At 41.0% G+C, this 25,369-nt stretch overlaps 1 protein-coding gene and 1 pseudogene across 7 annotated transcripts in view; both read right to left on the reverse strand.

Moving 5' to 3' along the window:
* The window catches only part of FGD6 (FYVE, RhoGEF and PH domain containing 6), a 125,206-nt gene that overhangs the window by 74,409 nt on the left and 25,428 nt on the right, over positions 1-25,369 (reverse strand). For all 7 annotated transcript variants that reach the window (XR_011470852.1, XR_011470851.1, XM_070410839.1 and 4 more), the window contains exon 4: positions 5,153-5,303. Coding sequence is in view for 5 of the 7 variants with exons in the window: in XM_070410839.1 (XP_070266940.1) it covers positions 5,153-5,303 (151 nt within the window). In the remaining 2 variants the exon portion in view is untranslated. The remainder of the gene's footprint in view (positions 1-5,152; positions 5,304-25,369) is intronic.
* On the reverse strand, positions 1,471-2,046 carry LOC139005400 (ferritin, heavy subunit-like; annotated as a pseudogene).

The following is a 25,369-nucleotide window of genomic DNA, read 5'->3' on the forward strand; positions in this document are numbered from 1 at the left end:
TTATTGTTCATGCATTTTTGGTCCCTCTTGCCCCATTAGTATGTAAGCTCTTCAAGAGCAGGGACCATGAGCTCTGCTTTATGTCTAGAACATACTAACAGTATCTAGGACTTTGTATATATTTAAATATTTGTTGAACCTACATCTGCGAAGAATCTACAAGAAAAATTATCTTTTAAATTAGAGCAAGACAGATACCAAAAAAACAGAGGAGGAATTACTTGATAGTCAAAGTAAATCCCACACTGCTGAGCAATGCAGTAGGGATTAAGAACAGTTATTCATCTGTCTTAGGTGTCTTACAAATTCACCTGCCTCAGGTTAAGTAATTTCTAGTGGTTACTCCCAACTCCATGATTCAATACTTTACAGCACAAAAATAAATAATCATTGAGTTCTAACTATGTACTGGACAGTGTTCTAAGACTTTACACACATCAAATCACAATTCTATAAGAATAATTCTCATCTTCATAAAATAGGATGCTTCAGCCTACAATAGGTTAATTTGCCATGTGCACTTGAAAAGAATGTATGTTCTGCTGCTCTGGGGTGAAATGCTCAAAAATATCAATTGAATCCATCTAGTCTAATGTGTCATATTTAAGGCCAGTTTCCTTATTAATTTTCAGTCTGGAAGATCTATCTATTGATGTCAATGATGTATTAAAGTCCCCTACCATGACTACATTACTGTCAATCTTTCCCTCTATGTCCATCAATATTTCCTTTATATAGAGATGTTTCTATATTGGCTGCATAATGGTTTCCAAGAGTTATATACTCTTATTGGATTGATCCCTTTATCATTATGTAATGGCCCCCTTTGTCTCTCTTACAATTTTTGTTTTGAAGTCTATTTTATGTGATATAAATATTGCTACCCCAGCCTTTTTTTCATTCCCACTTGCACGAAATATCTTTTTCCATCCCTTTACTTTCAGTCTATGTGTATCTTGCGATCTGTAGTGGGTCTCTTGTAGGCAGCATATGTATGGATCTTATTTTCTTATCTATTCAGCCACCCTATGGTTTTTTTAAAGTTTTATTTATTTGTTATTGCTATGGGCGTTTTTACTGAAATGGTGGCTTTCCTAAGATTTCTGACCACCCTACGTCTTTTGATTGGAGCATTTAATTCATTTACATTTAAAATGATTATTGATAGGTATGTAGTTGTTATTATTTATATTTATGTTCCTTTCCCCCTCCCCCCTTTTTTTTAAAGAAGTCCTTTGAACAGTTCTTGTAATATTAATTTGGTTGTGATGAACTCCTCTAGATGTTACTTGTCTGGGAAACTCTTTATCTCTACTTCAATTTTTTTTTTTATAATGCAAAAACAGATTTATTTGTACACACACCAATGAAGGGTAGCCGCTTTCTGTCAAACGGAGAAGGTTAAGGTTCTTAAGGAGCTGATTTTGGCACCTACTACAATGGGAAGACTTGCTTTGTTGCCTTCAGATGTTAGGTCTGTTTACCTAACACTTCAGCAGGCTTTTTAAATGAGTCTTCCTCCTCCTGGGCCTGCTTTTCTAATTCCTTATGCTATACACACTGGCGTTCCAGTTATTTGTGTTGTTCCTCTGTTTATCCAGGTATGTTTCCATGAACTTAAGACAATAGATTCATTGTTGGCAGAAGCTATGGTCTTCAGGTCTAGCAGGAGCTTGGTTAACTGGTTCTCCAACTCCAGAGCAGACTTTAGAGCTTGAATGCCGGTTTCCCAGTTATCTATCTCAGGACTCTTAATCACCGAAAGGCAGATTTTACTCTCACATCCTCTTAGATATCTTAGGAATCGCTTTCCATGTTCCCTCTTCACCTCAGCTTGGTTTTCAAGGAATGCGGCAAAAGTAGGTTCTCCTGGGCCTTCAATGTAGTAACAGCCCACAGATAAATAAGCGTTACTGATGTGCAGCTCATAGATGTCACATGATCAATAGCAACCCTCCACTCTTCAGAGAGGGGGGTGCTTGGCTGCCATCTAGCTTTAGAGAACACCAGGTATAAACAGTGCTCTACTTCAATTTTAACATCACTTTTTTTTTTTTTTTTTCATTTTGAATGATCCTTGTGAGTGATCTATAGACCAGAACCCTGGGGAGAATTAGGGCAGAAGATCTCTCCTTCAATTTTAATTCATACCCTTGTTGGGTACAGTAGTCTTGGTTCTAGGTCTTTGTCACTCTTTATCACTTTAAATATTTTGTGTCAAGCCCTCTGGCCTAAAAAGTTTCTGTTAGGAATCAGCTGACAATCTTATGGGAGCTCCCTTGTAGTTAACTGTCTTTCTCTTGCTCCTTTTAAGATTCTCTCTGTCTTTAACCTTTGCCATTTTAATTATGATGTGTCTTTGTGTGTGCTTCTTTCGGTTCATCTTGACTGGGACCCTCTGTGTTTCCAGGACAAGTACGTTTACTTCCTTCCCCAGGTTAGGGAAATTTTCAGTCCTTAGTTTTTCAAATAGGTAGATTCTCAATCATTTGCTCTCTCTCTTCTCCTCTGGTACCTCTTTGATGCAAATATTTGTGTGCTGATGTTATCCCAGAGGTCCCTTAACTATCCACATTTTTTAAAGTTATTTTTCCTTTTCCTGGTCTGAATGGTTTTTTTTCTGCTACTTTATCTTCCAAATCGCTGATTTGATCTTTTGCTTCTCCTAATCTATTGTGTACTCCCTCTAATGTATTCTTCTTCATTTCAGTTATTGTATTCTTCATTTCTGGGATGAAATGTTCAAAAACATCCATTTTATGGTTTCTATGTCTTTTTTGTGCTTACTATCTCTTTGTTGACATTCTCACTAAGTTCCCCAAACATCCTTATAACCAGTGTTTTTAACTTTGTATCTGGTAGACTGCTTTTCTCCATTTCATTTAGTTCTTTCTTGGGAGATTTCTGTTCTTTCATTTGGGAAATGCTTCTTTGCTTCACCATTTTGGCTGCCTCTCTTTGTTTGTTTCTATGTATTAGATAGATCTTTTGCACCTCCAAGTCTTGGCAGGGTGGTCTTATGTAGTAGGTGTCCTGTGGGGTCCAGTGGAGTAGTCTCCCAGATTACCTGAGCCGTGTGCTCCAGGAGTGTCCCTTGTGTGGGTTGTGCGTACACTCGTGTTGTAGTTGAGACTTCATTGCTGTTGGGACGTCAGTGAGTGAAATTGACTCTCAGGTTGTGTCTGTAAGTACTGGACACAACCACAGCTTACAAGCTGCTCTGTGGGGGCTGACCCCATACAGTGGGATTCACCCCAGTGGGTTTGGATGCCTGGCAATATTACCCTTTGGGTGTGCCTCTTCTGAAACTAATTGGGTGGTGCCCTGTTGTGGTCTGATGCCGGTCACTAGGTATATTGGTTCTATAGCTTCCGGGGGACTCTGGTACAGGTCAATGTCAGACACTGACTGTGACCAGCCCAGAACTACCTATTAGGAGCTACAAAGCAATCTGCAGTTGGAAGCTACCTGTGCCGGTTCCAGATGCATGTGTGAGAGAGGCCACGCTGTGATTCAAGTCCAGTAGCCACCTGTACTGGGCTTGGGGCAGTAAATAAAAGGCCCAAGGCATCTTGAGACATGCTGCTGGCTTCCTATTAAAGCTCAGCCACTGAAAAAAACCTGTTAGTAGAAGAGCTGGCTGAGGCAGAGCCTCAGGGAGTCACCAGGGTTAGTGAATAGTGTTTACCAGGTTGATACAGATTCATATTTGGCACCAGTGCTGAGCCTCGGGCCACCCAATGAAAGCCTCAGGGTACACTGAGGCCAGGGCCTCAGGGAGTCTCAGGATGGAGCTAGTAGAATTCACCAGGCGAATGCATAATCCAGTTTGGCCATGTGGAAAATGGCTCAATACAGGGACAATGGTAGCCTTCCCTCCAGCCCTTGCCCTGAAGTGACATAACTCAGTTGCTCCCTATATGTCTCTGGCATGCATCCCCCACACCAGCTTGACCAGAATTCCCAGGTTGGTTGCCAAGGAAAGAGCCTGGGGCCATGCATGAGTTAGGTGGGACGGGGTCTTGGGTAGTCCTCAATAGAGCTAGTGAAGTTCACCAGACTGTTATAATAATGTTATAGTCATAAGGAAACCCCTCTAATGTGTGGAAATGATTGTGTGAAATGTTTGCTGTGTGGAGACCCCAATACTCTGTAACTTCCAAAATGTGGTGAACGCCCTACTATCTTGATGTGAATGCCCTAAGCCCTTAAAATGTAAACACCCTGCTCCTAGCATAAGGCACACCATCTGGCCCACACTGATAAGACACAAATTGTTTACACCGGCTATATAAGCACCAGATTTTCTTCAGTCCATGTCTCCCGCCTGATGAGAGGAGGACTCCACGTTGCTCCGTGAGACAAGCCCCTGACTGACTGCTCTGCTGTGCGAGCCTGAACCAACTGTGGCCGCCTGTCTGTCTCCGTCTTCATCGTCCATCTTTTGGTGTGCAACGCCGGGTGGCCTTTGCTGGAGCCTAGGACCCACTAGGAATAGGTAAATAAACCTTGTGTGATTGCATACTAATTCTGTCTTGTATGTTCATATGTTCCGGTTTGGCTCAACTGTCTAGACATTGAAGTACCAGGGGATAGGCCGTTATTGCTGACCCCTGGTCACCTTCTTATGTCCCACTAAATCTAAGCAGATAATTCATTAATTGGGGCATAATTGGGACACCAGACTAAAGCAGGTTCAGATTTGTCTGGGGGGAGGGGAAGAGGAGTAATCAACACAGGAGAGATGATGCCTGAATAAAGGGACAATGGCAGCCATCTCTCCAGCACTCACCCTGAAAACACACAGCTCAGTTTTTCCTTGTATGTCTCTGGTGCCCCCTGGGTCACTGTCCCAACACCAGAGTCCAATGTGAGTGCCTATGACCAGAGTTTGTGTGCGGGCCCTTTAAGAGGACGCCTGGGTTTCCAGCAACTTTCTGTCTCACCAGGACAGACAGAAATCCCTGCTGATTTCCACAACCAGATGTTATGTGGGCTACTCTAGAAGGAATTAAATTTAAATTAGAAAAATGTTTTATAAATTTCAAGAAAACTAGGGACTTTGTGTCTATCACACTGATAAATATTATTTCTGAGTGTCATGAGAGATCAACAAACACAACAGTAGACACAATTAAATACCAACATCTACCTGTTTATCTTCCAGCAGGTCAGGCTCCCCTTTGCTAGAACCAGAGCTGACATCGTCTTCATCAGAACTGTTGATGATTTCCTCTTCATCTGAAGGAAGGTCACCAAGACCAACATCCACATCACTGTGTACCTCCTGGGATGCTCCACAACTGTTTCAATAGAAAGTGTCACATTAGTCACCTTCAAAAACAAGGACTACTGCCAAAACCAAACAAAATCAACCATCTTATTCATGTGATATAAACAAGGTACATCTAAAGGGTTTAAAGAGATGGAAATAGCCAGATCAATCAAACTTCCCCTTCCCTTTCCCCATCCCAGCCATCAAAAACACATATTAAAAGAAAACACATTCATTTTTATTTTTAAATAATCATCTTGGAAAACATGTATTTTCATGATCAGAGGTGAAAAAGAAACAAGTTTCCCAACTGACCCATCCTATGATTCAATATATCTTTACTCTAGAAGATCAGGTCTCTACTAGTACAAACCAAGAGGTCTTACAGCTCATGAGCTGGGTTACCACAAAGGAACATTAGAAGGGGTGATACTTCCATAGGTCTCTTTGTTTTGTTTAGCTAATAAACCTACAAGGATTGGGGGGTAATGATGGCCATCACAATCAACAATGCATGTGCTAATGTAAACACATGCCCACTTCCCTGATTATAACCAATCGCCTTTTATGTAACCACATCATAAGACATGGGAAAGAAAGAGGATGTTATAAATTCTCCGGCTGTGCTCCAGGTCTGCAGATTCAGACACTCTAGGGGTGCAGGGCCCCTAGGCAATAAACCACTGTACCAGGCCACTTAACAACGCCTCCTCACCAACCTGACATCATCATTTCCCACTTTGTATTGAGACAGATCTCTTGAATCTAAAAGCCATTGTTGCTATCTGATAGGTGGGGGGAATTCCATAGCAAAGTTCCCCAGGAAGATAACAGAAATAATACTTTTTAGCTTTGCTTATAAAGACTCAGGAACAAACCTGTAGGAACTGCTTTCCTGTTTGTAGTCTACAAGAATATCTGCAGACTACAGAAAGCAAAAAAAAAAAAGAGCCTCAAAAAATCACCCACAGAAAATCATCGGGGAAACATTCAGGCAGAATAAAGAGTTGTATTTCATCCTGACATGCCCTTTTAGAAGGTCATGGACAGGTCACTCAATAGCCAAGGCTCCCACAAGTTATGAGCATTTCTGACGAGAATCTTAAAAGCGCATGATGAATTTTTTCTGCCAGTTTTTGTAGGATACAGACTTGCCTCAGATGCCATTCCTGGAGCCCAACTGTTACACAAACCAGTTGGATGGAGGCAGAGTGCCAAAAGGAACACTTCCCTCCGCCAAAGATTACTCAGTGCCTGGAGGGCCTAGGGATTCATATCAGCCTCAATTAGGTGGGAGCACATCTTATCATAGCTGCCTATGACATGAAGGAGACACATTCCCTGGGGAGTGGTAGGGGTGAAGAACGGAAGCTTGCGAGTCAGATCACTGGCAAGATGCACTGTCTCTGGGTGTGGGGAGATGAGCCCACCACAGCTGGGTAATTAGTTGACTTAGATTAATGAGAATAAATGAGAGTTAACAGAATCTACAGACTGCAGGATCCATCCATATTAATAGAAGAAACATAAAGCTTTACTTGTTTTTATCTTAATTCATTGCCCCTTAACAGTCTCTAAAACCCTGTCATTAAGAACATATTCAATCTATGAGCAGCTTTAGCATTAGAATATTAAACCTCAGGTCCTGCCCCACCCCCACTGAGTCAGAATCCGGATTGTAACAAAATCTGAGTAATTTGTTTTTTTGGATCAGCCTATCTGTGTGTTCCTTTGAACTCAACAGTATAAAAATTTCAAATAATCGGTTATAGAGCTATGGCACCCTTGAGGAAATTATGTTTATTTTGTCTAAAAGGGGAGCTGAGAGGTTTTCTTGAAAAGCTATTATTAAGAAGACTAGAGGCCCAGTGCATGAAATTAGTACACAGGCGGGGGGGGTGGGGGGGTCCCCCTCAGCCCAGCCTGCACCCTCTCCAATCCGGGATCCCTCGGACATCCCTCTCACAATCCTGGACCGCTGGCTCCTAATCGCTCACCTGCCTGCCTGCCTGCCTGGTCACCCCTAGCTGAACCCCCTGCCAGCCTGATAGCCCCTCACTGCCCCCTGCTGCCAGCCAGGTCACCCCTAACTGCCCCCCCCCCGCTGCCAGCCTGGTCACCCCCAATTGCCCCTGACCCATCAGCCTAGTCACCCCTCACTGTCCCCCACCCCCGCTGGCCTGGTCGCCCCTAACTGCCCCCGCTGTTGGCCTGGTTGCCCCCAACTGTCCCCCCTGCTGGCCTGGTTGCCCCCCAACTGTCCACCCCTGCCGGCCTGGTCGCCCCACGCAGCCTGCTGTTCAGTCATTTGGTCGTCCCTCACTAACCCCCCTGCCAGCCTGGTCACCCCACACAGCCTGCTATTCAGTTGTCTGGCTGTCTCTCACTAACCCCCTGCCGGCCTGGTTGCCCCATGCAGCCTGCTGTTCAGTCATTTGGTCATCCCTCACTAACCCCCCTGCCAGCCTGGTTGCCCCACGCGGCCTGCTTGTTCAGTTGTTTGGTCATCCCTCACTAACCCCCCTGCCAGCCTGGTCGTAGGCAGCCATCTTGTGAGGGCGTGAGGATTAATTTGCATATTACCTCTTTATTATATAGGGATATAAATGTTTACAAAGGTTAACATTTAAGAACAAGAAAAAATAGCTTTAAATATTAAAATGGCATGATCAAAACATACTGCATAAAACGTTTGGAGATTGTCATTCTGAAAATTGCTTTCTTACAGGGAACGTTTCCTGACCACTACTCCTTAACCCAAATTCATTTTCTTGACTCTGAGTCCTATCCAATCTTACTCAACTGCACTTGGTTCCTACCATTAAAATGTAAACTCCTAAGGATAAGAAAATTGGTTACAGTTGAATCCCCAGCATACTGCTTGGCACAAAATAGATTCTCTGTCAATTTTTACAGATTAGACAAAAATGATATTAGAGAGCAATCAAACATTCAGGAATGTTCAGACAGTATGTATTTATGGTAGTGGTGATCACAAAGACATGTTTGGGGGAATACTGAAAGAGTGTATGGTTTAAAGGAGATGGAGCATCCTAGGTATCACAATCAATGGTATAGAAGTGGGAATATTTGTATTTAGAAAACAAAAAGGACACTTAGACTGCAACAGGAGACTCCTATAGGAGAAACAAGCTTGGAGAAGATAACATGTACCAAGCTGTCAAGGATCATGAAAAGTAGCTGAAGAGTTTAGGCCTTCATCCTTTAGGCCTTTAATAAGAAGATTCAAATTTCCCAGTAGATCTCCCAGCTGGATGTCACTACCTATATACTTCTTTCTTATTAGCGCCAATAGGGAAAAGAATGACATCTCTTCTGTCAATCAAACTTTGTAAGCACAGCCCTTGCTCCACTCCCCCCACCTTACCAAGGGAAAAGGACATCCCTGTTTACTAGCATCAGTGAGTGAGCCCCTTGAGGATCTCAAAGCGTAAGTCGAAGTTAAAGGAGCTTCCCACATACCTGGATGGTAAACAGTAGAGACCATTTATGATTTCTGAAGCTTAGGGAGGAAGATTAATCTTGTAACCCACTGCCAGTGAACTAAGTGGGGGTGAAATGGAAGGTAGGCACAGAGACAGACTAAGTGGAAGGAGATCTAGAAGGCAGTTTCAATAGTGCAGGCAGCCTGAACCGGGGTGGCTACATCAGGAAGCAAGAGGAAGGGTTGAATGTAAGAAATCAGGGTTAGGGTAAAGAGATGGGAAAAAACTCCAGTATGCCTTCAAGGTTTCATGAAGACTCACCAGCAAAATGAGAGTGACATTAATTGAAACAGAAATATTTTTTCTTTTTCTTTTTTTATTAAATCTTTATTGTTCAGATTATTACCTTGGTTCCTCTTTTTTCCCACCATACCTCCCCTCCACCCAGTTCCCACCCCACCCTCTGAAACAGAAATATTTTAACAGGGATCTTATTTTAAAGGAATGATAATGACTTCAGCAGCAAATCAGGAAAGATGGCATCTAGTATCCACATTTACATGTTTATCTCTGCATGATTAAACAGAGAAAACTGTTCATGAATTTACTTTCCCACATATTGCTAACAGCTTTCCATTCCATCCAAATAATTTTAGATTTCTAATAATGAAATATGGACTCTTTACCAATGCCAGTCGTTGAGTTTGGGGCTCTTCCATTCTTTTTATTTCCTTTCCACTGTCAGAAGATAACTTTCCAACACTGTCCACACTGGGGTTAAAGAAACAGGATAGTGTTTCCTCCACATTTTCCTGCCTAGTTATATCATAATTTGATAATTGAAGTAAAAGGAAAGTAAGCTGCAACAACAACCAACAGAGTCAAGACTACCTCCTCAGGCCACCCTTTCCAAGTCAGATTTGCTTCTGAAAGGACTCTTGCTTCTAGAAAATAATGCTTTTCAAGTACACTGAAATAAAAACAAAGAAAAGTAAAGCCAGAAGTAAATTCCCACTGATTAGGGAACATTCCTTCAATTTCACATGCCAAGGATCTTTACATTTGGAGTGATAATTATTTAATCACATTGCTTTCTAAATATTATTATTTAAAAAATAATTCAGAACAGTGTTTTTTAAAGTATTCCATTGCTTTTTAAAAAAAATTACTTATTTTGGAGCAATGTCCTCATACACCAAGGTTACAGGTTCAATCCCAAGTCAGGGCACATACCAGAAACAACCGACGAATGCATAAATAAGTGAAACAACAAATTGATGTTTTTCATGCGCGCTCTCTCTATTCCTTCCCTACCCTTTCTCTCTCAAATCAATAAAAAAATTTAAATAAATAAATGTTAAAAATTACTTATTTTTATGTTATTTTTTTATATATAGACAGGACATCCTCCACTGGGAAGCACAGCAAATTTCTATTTCAAGTAAGATGTCACATCAAGGTTGGTTTCTCTTTTAGAAGGAACTGTCTTTTAAAAAATGCTTATGTAATCCATTTCCCCTAGGAGTTTTCAGGAACATAAAACCTGCACAATGCTGAGCCAGGCATCACCAACAAAACATCCTTGTGAACCTCCATTAAGTGAACAAGTCCAGCAAGTGAGAGGACAAGGATGGCAGAGAAAAGAAAAGGAGAAGCAGTGTTAACTGAAGAAAGCTTTAAAAGTGCTGAATCCCGTCCTCTGTTGTTGACAAATCTAGTTTCTTTTTCCTCTTTTGACCCTGATTTTTATCTGAGCCCCTTAAATAAAAAATGTAGATGTAATTCCTCCCAAACTTGAAAAAAGTTCATTCCAATACCCCCACCTTCAGGAGTTTCTTTCTCACTTCCAAGTCACAACACGTAAATACGAACTTCTATGATCTTTCTCTTCCTCTTCTTTCTACAGCTAGCCCAAACTGAACAGAACCAGCTCATGCTCAGGATGTTGTTAAAATTCTTTTTCAAATGCTGCCTCATTATGACTTGGTGATTATCTGTTTCCTTTGGATGCTTCCATATTTATCACAGATTGAGTGGAAAAAACTACTACTAACAACTTCAAGAATGAAAATTAGCAAAAAAATTTAATGTTATATATTATTATATGCCAACTATATAAAATTGTTCCACAATTTTCACCAGAAAAAAAGGTTAACACGTATTTAAATGTTTTTATTGAAGGGAGAGGGAGAGATAGAAACATCAATGATGAGAGAGAATCATATATCTGCTGCTTCCTTCATGCCTTTCACTGGGCATGTGCCCTACCCAGGAATCAAACTGTGACCTCCTAGTTCATAGGTCGATGCTCAACTGCTGAGCCAGATGATTTTCTTGAGAACTACCACAATAATGAGTAAGTTATCTCTCTATTTCTTTTAGGAAACAGGGCACAACTTGTGAAACAGTCATATAGTACTATTTTTGCTCTATAATAAAGCAAAATTCATATATTCATGTCATGATTTTAGGCTTTCCAAACATAGGAGCTTGCACAATTATTTTAAGTATGTACAAAGCTATGGTGACAGAATGTAAAAGCAAAGAGAAAACAGAGTTTGAAGCAAACTTATCTGATCTGAATAAATATCAGGTTTAACAAGCGTGATCGCTATGTGAAGAGAGGTAAACTGATTATCTAATAGGTATTATCCATTACTATCTGCTTTAACTAAAAAGAAACCCTGTTGCTTCAATAATATGAAAGCCTGTGGATGGCTGTTTCTCTTATTACAATAGCAGAAATCCTTTCCCCCAAAGAAACATTAGTTTTTTGAAATACGTTAATTTTTAATCTTCTTTTGAGAGAATGGCTAAAAGACAAACTTTATTTTAATTTTTAAAATTAATGAATTTATTACCTTAATTTAAGGTTAAAAAATCTATAACTTAATGTATGTATGAGTATATTAACTATTTTGAGTTAAATGCTTTAATAAACACAGACTACAAATAAATAAAGTCAGTAAAATAAGGGACAGCACATCAGGAGTTTGTTACTAAAACAAACAAACAAAACAAACAAAAACTAAAAAAGAACTTGCAGTAAAAAATGTATATAATTAGGCCCCGGCAAGGTAGCTCAGTTAGTTAGAGCATTGTTCCAATATGCCAAGATTGTGGGTTCAATCTCCAGTCTGGGCACATACAAGAATTAACCAGTGAATGCAAACAAGTAGAACAACAAATTGATGTTTCTCTCTCTCTCTCTCTCTCTCTTCTTTCCTCTCTCTCTAAAATCAATAAATAAAAACATTTAAATGTACACAATTAGTTTTTTATTTTTGGTTTATGACTTTTAGAGGTGTTAACTATCAAGCCTTTAAAACTATCAAGCCAGGGTTCAATGGCTTCAGAAAAAAAAAAAAAAAGAAGAAAAGGAGATAGAAAAGAAAAAAATGCACAGAAAAATGTCCAGCTTCCCTGAAATATAAACTGGAGGATTGTTTAAAAACTGGCTTTGGGTGACTCAGGAAGAAATACCAGGTTTCAGTGACGGATTTTGAAAAACAGGCCTGCTTCCAGTATTCACAGGCAATCAGCCTGAGGGTCCATCCCTCCCACTGATGTGCCAAGAACAATCAAGGCTAAAGTACAACAGGAGGGCACACAAAACCCACAGGGGACACACCTGGAGTACCTGGCTTGGGTGACCATGGATACTGTGCTACTGGGCCCCAACGGGCACCTACTACACTTAAGGCCCCTTGCCATGACTGGAAGACATAGCAGATCTACCTGATGCATAGAAACAAACACAGAGAGGCAGCCAAAATGAGAAGAAAGAAAAAAATACTAAATGAAAAAAACAGAACAAAAGTCCAGAAAAAGAACTGAACAAAATGGGGACAGGCAATCTACCAGATGCAGAAATCAAAACACTGGATATAAGAATGCTCAATGAACTTATGGGAAGAGTAAATGAACTCTGCAAGAACTTTAACAAAGACACCAGAAACATAAAAATGGAGATAAGCCCTAACCGGTTTGGCTCAGTGGCTAGAGCCTTGGCCTGCGGACTGAGGGGTCCCGGGTTCGATTCTGGTCAAGGCTTGTACCTTGATTGCTGGCACATCCCCAGTGGGAGGCGTGCAGGAGGCAGCTGATCAGATGTTTCTCTCTCATCGATATTTCTAACTCTCTATCCTTCTCCCTTCCTCTCTGTAAAAAATCAATAAAATATATAAAAAAAAATTGAGATAAAAATCATAAAAAAGGACCAGTCAGAAATGAAGAATACAATAACTGAAATAAAGAATTCTTTGCAGCCCAGCCAGCATTGCTCAACAGTAGAGCATCAACTTATGAACCAGGAGGTTACTGTTCAATTCCCAGTCAAGGGCACGCACCTTGGTTGCAAGTTCCCCAGCCTGGTAGGGGCATGGGTGGGAGGCAACCAATCAATGTGTCTCTCTCACACCCATGTTTCTTTCTTTCTCTCTCTCCCCCTTTACCCTCCCTTTCACTCTCTCTTGAAATCAATGGAAAAATATCCTCCGGTGAGGATTAAAAAAAAAAAAAAAAAGAATACATTATAGGGTATAATAGATTAGATAAAGCAGAGAATCAAATCAGCAATTTGGAAGACAAAGCAGCAGAAATAAGCACACGTGCACACGCGCATGCACACACAAAATGAGAACAGTTAAGAGGTTTCTGGGACAACATCAAGTGTACAACATCTGCATCATGGAGGTACTGGAAGGAGAAGAGAGAGAGCAAGAAAATGAAAACCTATTTGAAAAATGACAGCTAACTTCCCTAACTTAGGGAAGGAAATACCTAGTAGACATATAAAAGTCCAGGAGACGCAGAGTCCCAAACAAGTTAACTCTAAGAGGCCCACAGCAAGACACATCATAATTAAAAAGCCAAAGAGAGAATCTTAAAAGCAGCAAGAGGAAAGTAGTTAGTTACCTACATGGGAGCTCCCATAAAATTGTCAGCTGATTACTCAGCAGCAACTTCGCAGGCCAGAAGGGATTGGCAGGAAATTTTTAAAGTAATGAAAAACAAGAACGTACAACCAAGATTACTCTACCCAACAAAGCTATCAGTTAGGATCTAAAATCAGATAAAGAGCTTCCCAGATAACAAAAAGTTAAAGGAATTCATCACCACCAAACCAATATTAAAAGAAATGTTAAAGAGACTTCTTTAAGAAGAAGCAAAAAACATTTTAAAGATCAAAAACATGAATAATAAAATGGCAATAGTTACATACCAATCAATAATTACTTTAACTGTAAATGAATTAAATGCTCTAGACCAGTGGTCGGCAAACTCTGGCTCGCGAGCCACATGCAGCTCTTTGGCCTCTTGATTGTGGCTCTTCCACAAAATACCATGTATGGGCGCGCATGTACAGTGCGATTGAAACTTCGTGGCCCATGCACAGAAGTTGGTATTTTGTGGAAGAGCCACACTCAAGGGACCAAAGAGCCGCATGTGGCTCGCGAGCCGCAGTTTGCCGACCACTGCTCTAGACAAAGGACATAGGTGGTTGAATGGATAAGAAAACAATACCTATACATATGCTGCCTTCAAGACCCACTTCAGATCAAAAGACACACATAGACTGAAAGTAAAGGGATGGAAAAAGATATTCCATGAAAATGGAAATGAAAGAAAGCTGAGGTAGCAATTCTGATATCAGACAAAGTAGACTTTAAAACAAAAACTATAACAAAAGACAAAAATGGATGTAGAAGTCCACTTCTGAGTATTTACTCAAAGAAACCCAAAAGACTAATTCAAAAAGACATATGCATCCCTATGTTCATTGCAGCATTATTTACAATAGCCAAGATATAGAAGCAACCTAAATGTCCATTGATAAATGGATAAAGAAGAGGTGGTACATACATACCATGGAATATTATTCAGCCATAAGAAAGAATGAAATCTTATCATTTGGGACAACATGGATGGACCTAGAAGGTGCTATGCTAAGTGAAATAAGAGAAAGACAAATACCATATGATTTCACTTATATATAGAATCGAAAAAAACAAAATAAATGAACAAACAAAACAGAAACAAACTCATAGATACAGAGAACATTTTGATGGTTGTCAGATGGGAAGCAGTTGGGAAGCAGGGTGAAAAAGGGGAAGGGATTAAGATATGCAAGTAGCCAGTTATAAAAACATTCATGGGGATGCAAAGTACAGCTTAGGGAATATAGTCAATAATACTGCTATAACTATGCATAGCGTTAGATGCATACTAGACTTATATTGGGCAATCACTTCATGGGTTATATAAATGGCTAATAACTATGTTGTACACCTAAAACTAATATAATATTGTATGTCAATTGTAATTGAAAAAAAATTATTTTAAAAAAGCATGTCTGTTTCCTCTTCCAAGGTCCTCTACTCTTACAAATACCATTACCATTCCCCTCCCCAGAAAAACATTTATTATATTCACTACTGACTAAAAACACAATCAGGATCAGTACCCTGAGGCTTTTAAAATAAAATCATTGCAGAACAACTCTGAAAACAAGTTACAAAACAAATGGAATTCAAAATTCCTTAAAGGAGAAGAGAATCTACTGAGATATTTGCACCCCTTTTATGTAAGTAATTTTAGAGTTATTAAATTTTAACTACAAAAAAAAAAGCAGTTCTAAAAGGAGATTCTACCATTGGCCATTAATTGGAGACTAGTTAAATAAATTGGGTCACATCCATATAATGAATTATGAAACAGCAATTTAAAAACTAAGGTAGATCTATGCATGGTGATATAGATTGTACTCTAAAAAAGATTGCTAGGTTAAAAAGATTGCTAGGTTAAAGACACAGAGCAGTGTGCATTCATTTATATAAAAAGCAAAACAAAAGAACACCTACACATACACACATATATATATAGATATACACCCATACAGATATGCTAATAGATAGCTCTGGAAAGATTCAGAAGAAACCTATAACAATGATTGCCTCTGAGACTAAAGTCTGAGGTAAGAAAGGGACTTCATAATTTACCCTCTGGTTGTTTTTTTATAAGTATTTTTAATATGGATACTATTACTTTTTTAAAGACAACACACACACACACACCACAAAACCAGAAACTTTTAAAAGTTTTACAAAAGATGGTTCAGATCACCAACTCTTCAGCAATAGCTTATTCCTTCCCAGGGTGATGAGAATTTTCACAAAATAAAGAAAAGGAAAAGGAATGGAAGGAAAGAAAGAAGAGAGAGAGCTCCGAGCCTGGAGCTCTGCTCATTCTCAAGATTGCCTTTATTTTATCCCTTTAACTACTATTTAGGTCAGAGAGGTATGTAGACCATTGTGCCTTTCCCTCATGGCCTGTAGGTACACATTTGGGAAAACCATTAACATGAGTCTCTAGATAATAGGTAGATGGAATGACCTTCTGACCAGTCAGTTGATGGCTTTAAAAAGAGAAAAAGAGGTTGCAGAGAGATTATTCAACAGTCTGCAGGAGCCACAGAGTAACACAAAACTTGCTGACTAACCACAGTGAACAGCACCATATTATTAGGCATCTCCCGTACTACTCCTTCTGAGTGCTGTGATAACGCCTGAACTGTAAAGAAGGACATCATACCCTGCAGGGTTCCTGGTCCAGTCTTAATGACTCAGAAAGAGCCCAAGGCTGATAACATTCCAACAGATACTCTTGTCCCTCTAGCTTAGCTTACAGGCATCTGGCTCAAGCCTTAGCTGTTCTTAGCTAAAGAGGAATAAATTGTTACAAAAATGTCTCCGGACACGAGCAATTTTGCTTTCTTAGAAATTGAAGAGGTTTGAGGAATAATCCCAATGTGAACAGTTCTATTTTAAATTTTTTGAGGAAACTCCACACTGTTTCCCATAGTTTACCAATATGCATTTCCACCAACAGTGCATGAGGGTTCCCTTTTCTCTACATCCTCACCAACACCTGTCATTTGTGGATTTATTGATGATAGCCATTCTGACAGGTGTGAAGTGAAATCTCATTGTGATTTTAATTTGCATTTCTTCCTTATGACCCAGGTCTGGGTATTTATCCAAAGAAACCTAAAACACTAATTTGAAAGGATATATGCACCGCTATGTTCATTGTAGAGTTATTTACATAGCCAAGATATGGAAAAAACCCAAGTATCCATCAATAGACAAGTGGATTAAAGGCTGTGGTACATATATAATGAAATCCTATCTAATAATAGACAAAGATGGCAATTAACCGTACCTTCACTACCATCGCCATTGGCTGATCAGCGTGATATGCAAATTAACCGCCAACAAAGATGGCGGCTAATTTGCATACTGCAGGCAGGGCGGGACACTGGGAGCTGCCATCCAGACCCCCATGTGCGACCCCAGGAGCCGCCGGAAAGCCAGGCCACAGGCAAGGTGGCCCCCTGGGACCCAGGAGCTGCCTTGCCTGCAGCCCGTGATCGTGATCGTGATCGTAAAGCCGGGCCGCAGGCAAAGCGGCCCCCTGGGGCCCAGGAGCCCGTCGGCGAGGTCTCCAGGCGAAGCAGCGATCAAGCTATGAGGGGGGCAGAAGGAGCTACAGGAGCAGCTCTGGCCGGAGACTGAAGACTCCGGCTGGAGCGAGGAGCAAAGACTGAAGGCTCCAGCTGCAGCGAAGACTATATCCAGAGCAAAGATGGAAGGCGGTGGCCAGAGTGAAGGTCTGGGTCCCAGGTGCCAGAGGAAAACTGGTGCTGGCAGCCAGGGGAAAGAAGGCCTATTGCACGAATCTTCGTGCAACAGACCTCTAGTATTACTCATAAAAAGGAATGAAATCTTACCATTTGCAACAGAATGGAAGGACCCTAGAGGGTATTATGCTCAGTGAAATAAGCCAATCAGAGAAAGACAAATACCATATAATTTCACTTACATGTAGAATCTAAAGAACAAACAAAAAATTGAAACAGACTCATAGATACAGAGAATGGACTGGTTGTTGCCAGAGGGATGGGGGTTGGTGAACTCGATGAAAGTGATGAAGGGATTAAGAACAAATTGGTAATTACAAAAATAATCACCAGGATGTAAGTACAGCATAGGGAATCTATAATAATAAAAGCGTAATATGCTAATTAGACCGGACAGCCCAACGACCTTCCGGACGTCATTCCGGACATCCTTCAGGATGAAGCCATGGCGGTGGGGGCTGAGGCAGAGGCAGTTAGGGGTGATCAGGCAGGCAGGCAAGCAGGTAGGGGTGATCAGGCAAGCAGGCAGAGTGGTTAGGGGCAATCAGGCAGGCAGGCGAGTGGTTAGGGGTGATCAGGCAGGCAGAGTGGTTAGGGGCCATCAGGCAGGCAGGTAGGAGAGCGGTTAAGAGCCAGTGGTCCTGGATTGCGAGAGGGATGTCCGACTCCCAGTTTAGGCTTGATCCCATAGGGAGGATCGGGCCTAAACTGGCAATCGGACATCCCTCAAGGAGTCCCGGATTGTGAGAGGGTACAGGCAGGGCTGAGGGAACCTCCACCCCCATGCATGAATTTCGTGCACTGGGCCTCTAGTATAGTAAATAATATTGCAATAACTATGCATGGTGCCAGGTGCATACTGGAAATATTGAGGGGAACACTTTGTAAGTACATGATTGTCTAACCACTATGCTGTTCACCTGAAACCAGTACAAAATACATTTAAAAATAAAATGTAGACAGAAATCTTTTGTTAATACAAATAGCAAAGCATTCTACTGAGCTGAGAATTGCCTCCAAAAAAATATACCAGGTTTCCAGTCCAGTTTTGTCATTGTAGCAAAGATTGTATTCATTTTGTTGAAATTTTTTTTTTTTTAATTAAATGAAGTTAGGGCTGACCCAACATCAATTCTTCCCTTTACCTCCTCATTATGTAATGCATAACTCAGCAGTACATCACATAAAGGCCACTAGAAATAATGATGTTGGGATGACTACATGAGGGTGCTTCATATTTAGACACACACACGCACACACACACACATATATATTTATACAAATGTATTTATATGTACACACATGTATTTTCACATATATAGTAATATTTTTAAATGTATAAAACTGTAATTTCTTTATTTCAATAAATATTTATTGAGGGCTTATTATGTATCGTATTATTTTAGGGTCTGGGTAAAGATACTCTAAAGGAATTAGTTACAGATAATGTTCAAACTGTAAATTCTATGGTCGCTTCTCTTTTTACAAGCTGAGTAAAACTTTTCTTAACAGATAAAGGCAGAAAGAACTGAAATAACTACAGTAATTAGTATAAAGGCAGGGACTATTTTCTAAAAAGGGAACAACTAAAAGTTAGAGTATGCTAAATGTTAAAGGCAATGCACAGACACTAAGGGTTACCAGGCCAGAAAAATACCCAATGCAGGCTGGGGTGGTCAGAGAGATCTGAGTGCAGGCACTTGAGAGAACAGACCCCAGCGAACAAAAGGAGGAGCAAAGGCATCCTAAGTGGGAGAAACAGTGTGAGCAAAGCCTTGTAAGTGATGTGGAGGGTGATTTGGGTGGGGGCATTTTTTATGTGATAAGAAGTTAGAGAGTACACCATGTTAGAGAGGTTCCTATTGCTAACACAGCTGGCAAGCAGCCACTGCAGAAGAGACAATCACCATCCATAATGGGACCATGGGATCCAAACCCAAGGCCTCCCCTTGGCTTTACCTGGTTCTTACACAAGAGTAAGAAACCTAGTGGGGGAGCAGAGCCACAGGAGTGAGACTGGTTGGTGAGTAAGTAAAAACAAACTGCTCACCCTCTGACTACCTTCTTTAACAGGGTGTCTCTGTGTCAGCTGTATATGCCAGCTTGCTTCCGCTAATGTCTTTTCGTCTTATTTCTAACAGCCACTGAAAAGGTGGTGAAACTTTTGGAGAACATGACCATTCCCTCTGCCATGCTATACTTTTGATTGTGACTCAGTACAAAACCACTATGGAATAAGGCCTAAAACTGTGTTCTGCCTTGACATCTGGGGAAAACCAGGAGGGCCCTGACTGGCCTAACTCTAAGTTGCTCTTCCCACTCTGTTCCCCCGGGTAAGGTCACCTAGCCAAACAACCTTCTTTATCACAGAGACAGTTCTGGCTTAGCCCTGAGTAGAGGATTATAATTCCTTGCCAACAGGTGGAATTATTCAAACTAGCTAATCACATCCTCTCCTGGGAACGACAAGGGCACCCTTCCCTCCTGAAACTACAAAGCTTGCCTCCCACAGTCCCCAGTGGTTCACTCTGTTTCCAAGTGCAACACCAGTGTGGCCCTGCATGGCATGCTATGTCTTTGTCCCCTGAGCTGTGAGTACAAGGTGGGGCAAAAGTAGGTTTACAGTTGTGAGTACACGAAACACAAAGTTTATTCTTGTATTATTATTTAATTAATTACTGCATTATTTTGTTTTTTCTTTTATTATTTTTTTATTAAATCTTTATTGTTCAGATTATTACAGTTGTTCCTCTTTTTTCGCCCATAGCTCCCCTCCACCCAGTTACCACCCCACCCTCTGCCCTTACCCCCACCACTGTCCTCATCCATAGGTGTACGATTTTTGTCCAGTCTCTTCCCGCACCCCCACACCCCTTTCCCGCCCTGAAAACAGTCAGTCAACTCCCTTTCTATGACCCTGATTCTATTATATTCACCAGTTTATTCTGTTCATCAGATTGTTTATTCACTTGATTTTTAGATTCACTTGTTGACAGATGTGTATTTGTTGTTCATAATTTGTATCTTTACCTTTTTCTTCTTCTTCCTCTTCTTAAAGGATACTTTTCAGCATTTCATATAATACTGGTTTGGTGGTGATGAACTCCTTTAGCTTTTTCTTATCTGTGAAGCTCTTTATCTGACCTTCAATTCTGAATGATAGCTTTGCTGGATAAAGTAGTCTGGGTTGTAGGTTCCTGGTATTCATCACTTTGAATATTTCTTGCCACTCCCTTCTGGCCTGCATAGTTTCTGTTGAGAAATCAGCTGACAGTCGTATGGGTACTCCCTTGTAGGTAACTGATGGTTTTTCTCTTTCTGCTTTTAAGATTCTCTCTTTGTCTTTTGCTGTTGGCATTTTAATTATGATGTGTCTTGGTGTGGTCCTCTTTGGATTCCTTTTGTTTGGGGTTCTCTGCACTTCCTGGACTTGGAAGTCTATTTCTTTCACCAGGTAGGGGAAGTTTTCTGTCATTATTTCTTCAAATAGGTTGTCAATATCTTGCCCTCTCTCTTCTTCTGGCACCCCCATAACTCGGATGTTGGTATGCTTGAAGCTGTCCCAGAGGCTCCTTACACTATATTCATATTTTTGGATTCTTTTTTCTTTTTGTTTTTCTGGTTGGGTGTTTTTTGCTTCTTCATATTTCAAATCTTTGACTTGAATCTTGCGATCCTCTAGTCTGCTGTTGGAACTCTGTATAATATTCTTTATTTCAGTCAGTGTCTGCTTAATTTCTAGTTGGTCCTTTTTCATAACCTCAAAGGTCTCACTAGATTTCTTGAGGGTCTCACTAAATTTATCAGCGGTTTCTAAAAAATTCTTGAAAAACCTTATAAGTGTGGTTTTGAACTCTATATCCAGTAGTTTGCTTTCCTCCATTTCTGTCATTTGTGACCTGTTTCTTTGTCTCGGCATTTTTTATGCTTCCCTGTGTTGATAGAGTGGCTTTCTGTGCTAGGTGTCCTATGGGGCCCAGTGGCTCAGCCTCCCCAATTACCTGAGGTGGACACTCTTGGTGCACCCCTTTGTGGGCTTTGTGCACAGTCTGGTTGTAGTTAAGCCTGATTATTGTAGGTACCACTGGGAGGAATTGATCTCCAGGCCAATTGGCTGTGAGAATCAGCTGTGTCTGCAGTGGGAGAACTTCTGTGCTGGAGACACCCTTCTGGGGCAAGACTTGCTTCAGTGGGGCTTTGGTGCTCACTGAGTCTGCCCCCTGAGTGTGTCCCTTCTGGATCTGAGGAGTTGTAATCTGGATGGTCCCACTCTGACCACTGGGTACACTGGCTCTTGGATCTCTAAGGAGGTGGTAATTTAGCCTCTGCCTGAGGCTACCCAGCAGGAATATGGAGAGTTCTGCAGATTCCTCTTCTTTATTTGGGGTCTGGAGGTGCCCAGATGAGGCCCAGCTGTGAAGCAATGCAAGCTGCTGTGGGGCCTTGGGGCTTCTTTTGGAAGTTCTGGGTCTGTCTGGCCCAGCTGCAGTTTGTTAGGTAATTTTCAGATTGCAAAGGGCCAGGCCTTCCATATGCAAAAGCCTCTGGGCACAGCTTGGGTGGGGCGGGGTCTCAGGGAATCAACAGGGCAGAGCAAGCAGCTAGGGCTGCTCCTCAGTCCTACCCTAAGAGGCCCCACGTCTCAGTGTCCCAGTAATCGCTGCAAGCACCTCTGAGAGAAAGCCGCCCTCGAGTTCTGACGGATGCCAGACAGTCCAGTTTCTCCCTGTATGAGTCTGGGTCCCCAGAGGCTCGCCTGGAACTGGAGTTCAGAGCAGTCGGGAGCTTGAGACTCCCTTCCGATTGAAAAAGACAACCGTGTCCTGTTGCCAGCCCTTTCCACGTGCACCTCCGTACCTCTGCACTTTACTTCCGCACCTCCTCTGAGTCTCAGTATGCTTTTCTCTTTCCTTCTAGTTGTAGAATTTCCACTCAGCCAGCCTTCCTGTGGTTCTTGATGATGTACGTTTTGTTTTCTAGTTGTATTTTTGAAGTGGTTGTGCGAGGCAGCAATTTCCAGTGTTTACCTATGCCGCCATCTTGGTTTCTCCCTGCATTATTTTCCATACAAACAATTGTAGACCTACTTTTTTTTTTTTTAATCTTCACCTGAGGATATGCTTTACTGATTTTAGATAGAGAAGGGAGAGAAACATCGATGTATGAGAGAAACATCATCAACTGCATCCCCACATACGCCCCAACCAGGGATTGAACCCACAACCCAGGCATGTGCCCTGACTGGGAATCAAACTGGCAACCCTTTGGTGTACAGAATGATGCTCCAACCACTTAAGCCATACCAGCCAGGGCCCTAATTACATTTTGCATGCATATCCCAACAGACTCTACCATGAAAAACTCAAGCAGTTTTCAAGTTAAAGGTATTATTAATATTATGTGCTACAGAAATATGACATATTCCAAGTTACATTAAATACAGACCCCACTATAATACAATCGTGGGGAATTACAAGGGAACCAGTGGTTAAACCAGGGGTGGGCAAACTTTTTGACTCGAGGGTCACAATGGGTTCTTAAACTGGACTGGAGGGCCGGAACAAAAGCATGGATGGAGTGTTTGTGTGAACTAATATAAATTCAAAGTAAACATCATTACATAAAAGGGTATGGTCTTTTTTTTTTTTTTTTAGTTTTATTGATTTCAAACGGGCCGTAGTTTGCCCACGGCTGGGTTAAACCCTTTAGACATCTGCTTTCAGTCCCAGATCTTATTTTATCCCAGCCTACTTGAGTGTTCCCATTTTCTAACAGGAACCACATCCTGTAATTGGGATTTCCCATTGCTATGGAGTAAGAACAGTAGGCTTCTCGGGAGCCCCTATGGAGGCAGGGAGGGGGGAGGTTAAGTTGTTACTCATGAATGAATCAGTCCACTTCCTTATTTAGAACTATACATGAAGAATTATTATTTATCATGTCTCTTTCTCAGGTACTATCCACAAAAGAACTGACTTAAAAGTCTACTCTAGACCAACAATGGATCATCGATAATCCCCCATATCCATATGGAACCTATTTCTTTCTCAGAGCACCATGGGGGTAAAGGTCTATTTTTTCCAAGACTGAGAGGTTGTAGAGGGCATCAGGAAAGGGCATGAGTTTCTTTCCCCACTCTTAAACCCACGCATCAGAGTTTTTTTTCCACGAGTTACACTGCTGAGTAGCTAGCTCTGTGATTATTTTTAGTCTACTTGATTGGGAAACCAAGAAAAATCATAACATTGCTACCAAACTTGGGTAACATCTTCGACAGTTAGAGTCAGAGAAAATGTAAGGAAGTGAAAATAAACATGCATTCAAGAAGTGAGATAAACAGATTCACTTTGAACAGGGTCACAAAGATTTCATCAAGTTTCATTCATTTCTAGAGAAAATGCAGTAGAGGAGAGAAGAAAAAACACTGGTTTCAGCCTAAGACAAACTTGCATTTAAATCTAGGCTCTACCACTCACTAGGTTGTATATAACTATCTGGCTCTTTAATTTTATACTTCCCTAAATCATACAATTGAGATAATACCTCAGCCTATGAGGCTAAATGAGATAATGTGAACATGCCTGGTATACACAATAGACAGGAAACAAACACATTTTTTAAAAGCAGACATGTGAAGAGGGGAAACATCATGATCCATTGAACAAAACAGCAAGAGGAACTGGAAATCTTTGTTCTTGCTCACCCCTGGTAACTCCAGAAGTTAATGTGATGCCTGCCTGAGCTCTCTACTTCTTATATGAATGAATTAATGAAATGGACTTTCTCCTAATAGCTCACAAAAAATAGTATTGTGACCTAGCTGGCTTGGCTCAGTGGATAGAGCGTCAGCCTGTGGACGGAAGGGTCCCAGGTTCGATTCCGGCCGAGGGCACATGCCTGGGTTGCGGGCTCAATCTCCAGTGGGGGGTGTGCAGGAGGCAGCTGATTGCTGATTCTCTCTCATCATTGATGTTTCTAGCTCTCTCTCCTTCTCCCTTCCTTTCTGAAATCAATAAAGAAATATATTTTTTTTAAAAAATAGTATCATATGAGTAAGCAAAGCCAGCCAGTCCGCTGCTTCTTTTTGTAAGGCCTGTAAGCTAAGAATGGTTTTTACATTTTTAAATAGTGAAAAAAATCAAGAGCATTTTGTGGCATGTGAAAATTACATAAAACTGAAATCTCAGTGTCCACAAATAAAGTTTTATTGGGACACAGACATGCACATTGTGGCTGCTTTTGCATTAAGAGTCTAGACTTGTATACAAAAATGACTTCAGAGAGAAACTTCTGCATTACCAGTCACGTGAAACAGCTCATCACAGCGTACATGGCTGAGTAAAGAACTCCTGTGGTGAGTTCATATGAGCCATGGTTTTGCAGCAGGTCACTCCTGGGCTTGTTTCCCATGTTTAATTTCACTGTTTCTTTTGGGTAGCTTACTACTTTTACAATAATATCCCAAAGCTCAGAATAAGCACAGTTTCACACATGTCACAATACTGATTCCTACTTGAAAAGAATTTCAGTCACCAACATAAATGACTAATTTAGAGGTATCCCACTAGATCTGAAGGTGCTTTTTAAGCAACTTTCTAAAAGTTAGCTTTGTCCCTCTTTGGTAAATAATGATCATAATGATGACAACCTAAATGAGCAACAAAGCTGAAAGGCCTACGAGTGACATACGAGGCATGTGTCACTTATGCAGTGAAGTTGCTGATTCCTTTGGTAACATGAACTTCATTTTGCAATGTAAAGCAAAGTACCTGTATTTCTTTTCTAAATACAGGTTTTTGTACTGGATTAAAGTGCAAAGAGTCTAGTTGATGCATTTCAAAACACTGATCTTCTGCCACTAACTAAAGGCCCACGCACAAATAAGAGGAGCAGAGAGGAGGGAAGCAGGGAGAAATTAAGATACCAGAAAGCAGTAAGAAGAGCGGA

Source organism: Myotis yumanensis, unplaced genomic scaffold (assembly GCF_028538775.1).
Source record: "Myotis yumanensis isolate MYYU_CA2020_CCGP unplaced genomic scaffold, mMyoYum1.0.hap1 SCAF_3, whole genome shotgun sequence".
Lineage (NCBI taxonomy): Eukaryota > Metazoa > Chordata > Mammalia > Chiroptera > Vespertilionidae > Myotis > Myotis yumanensis.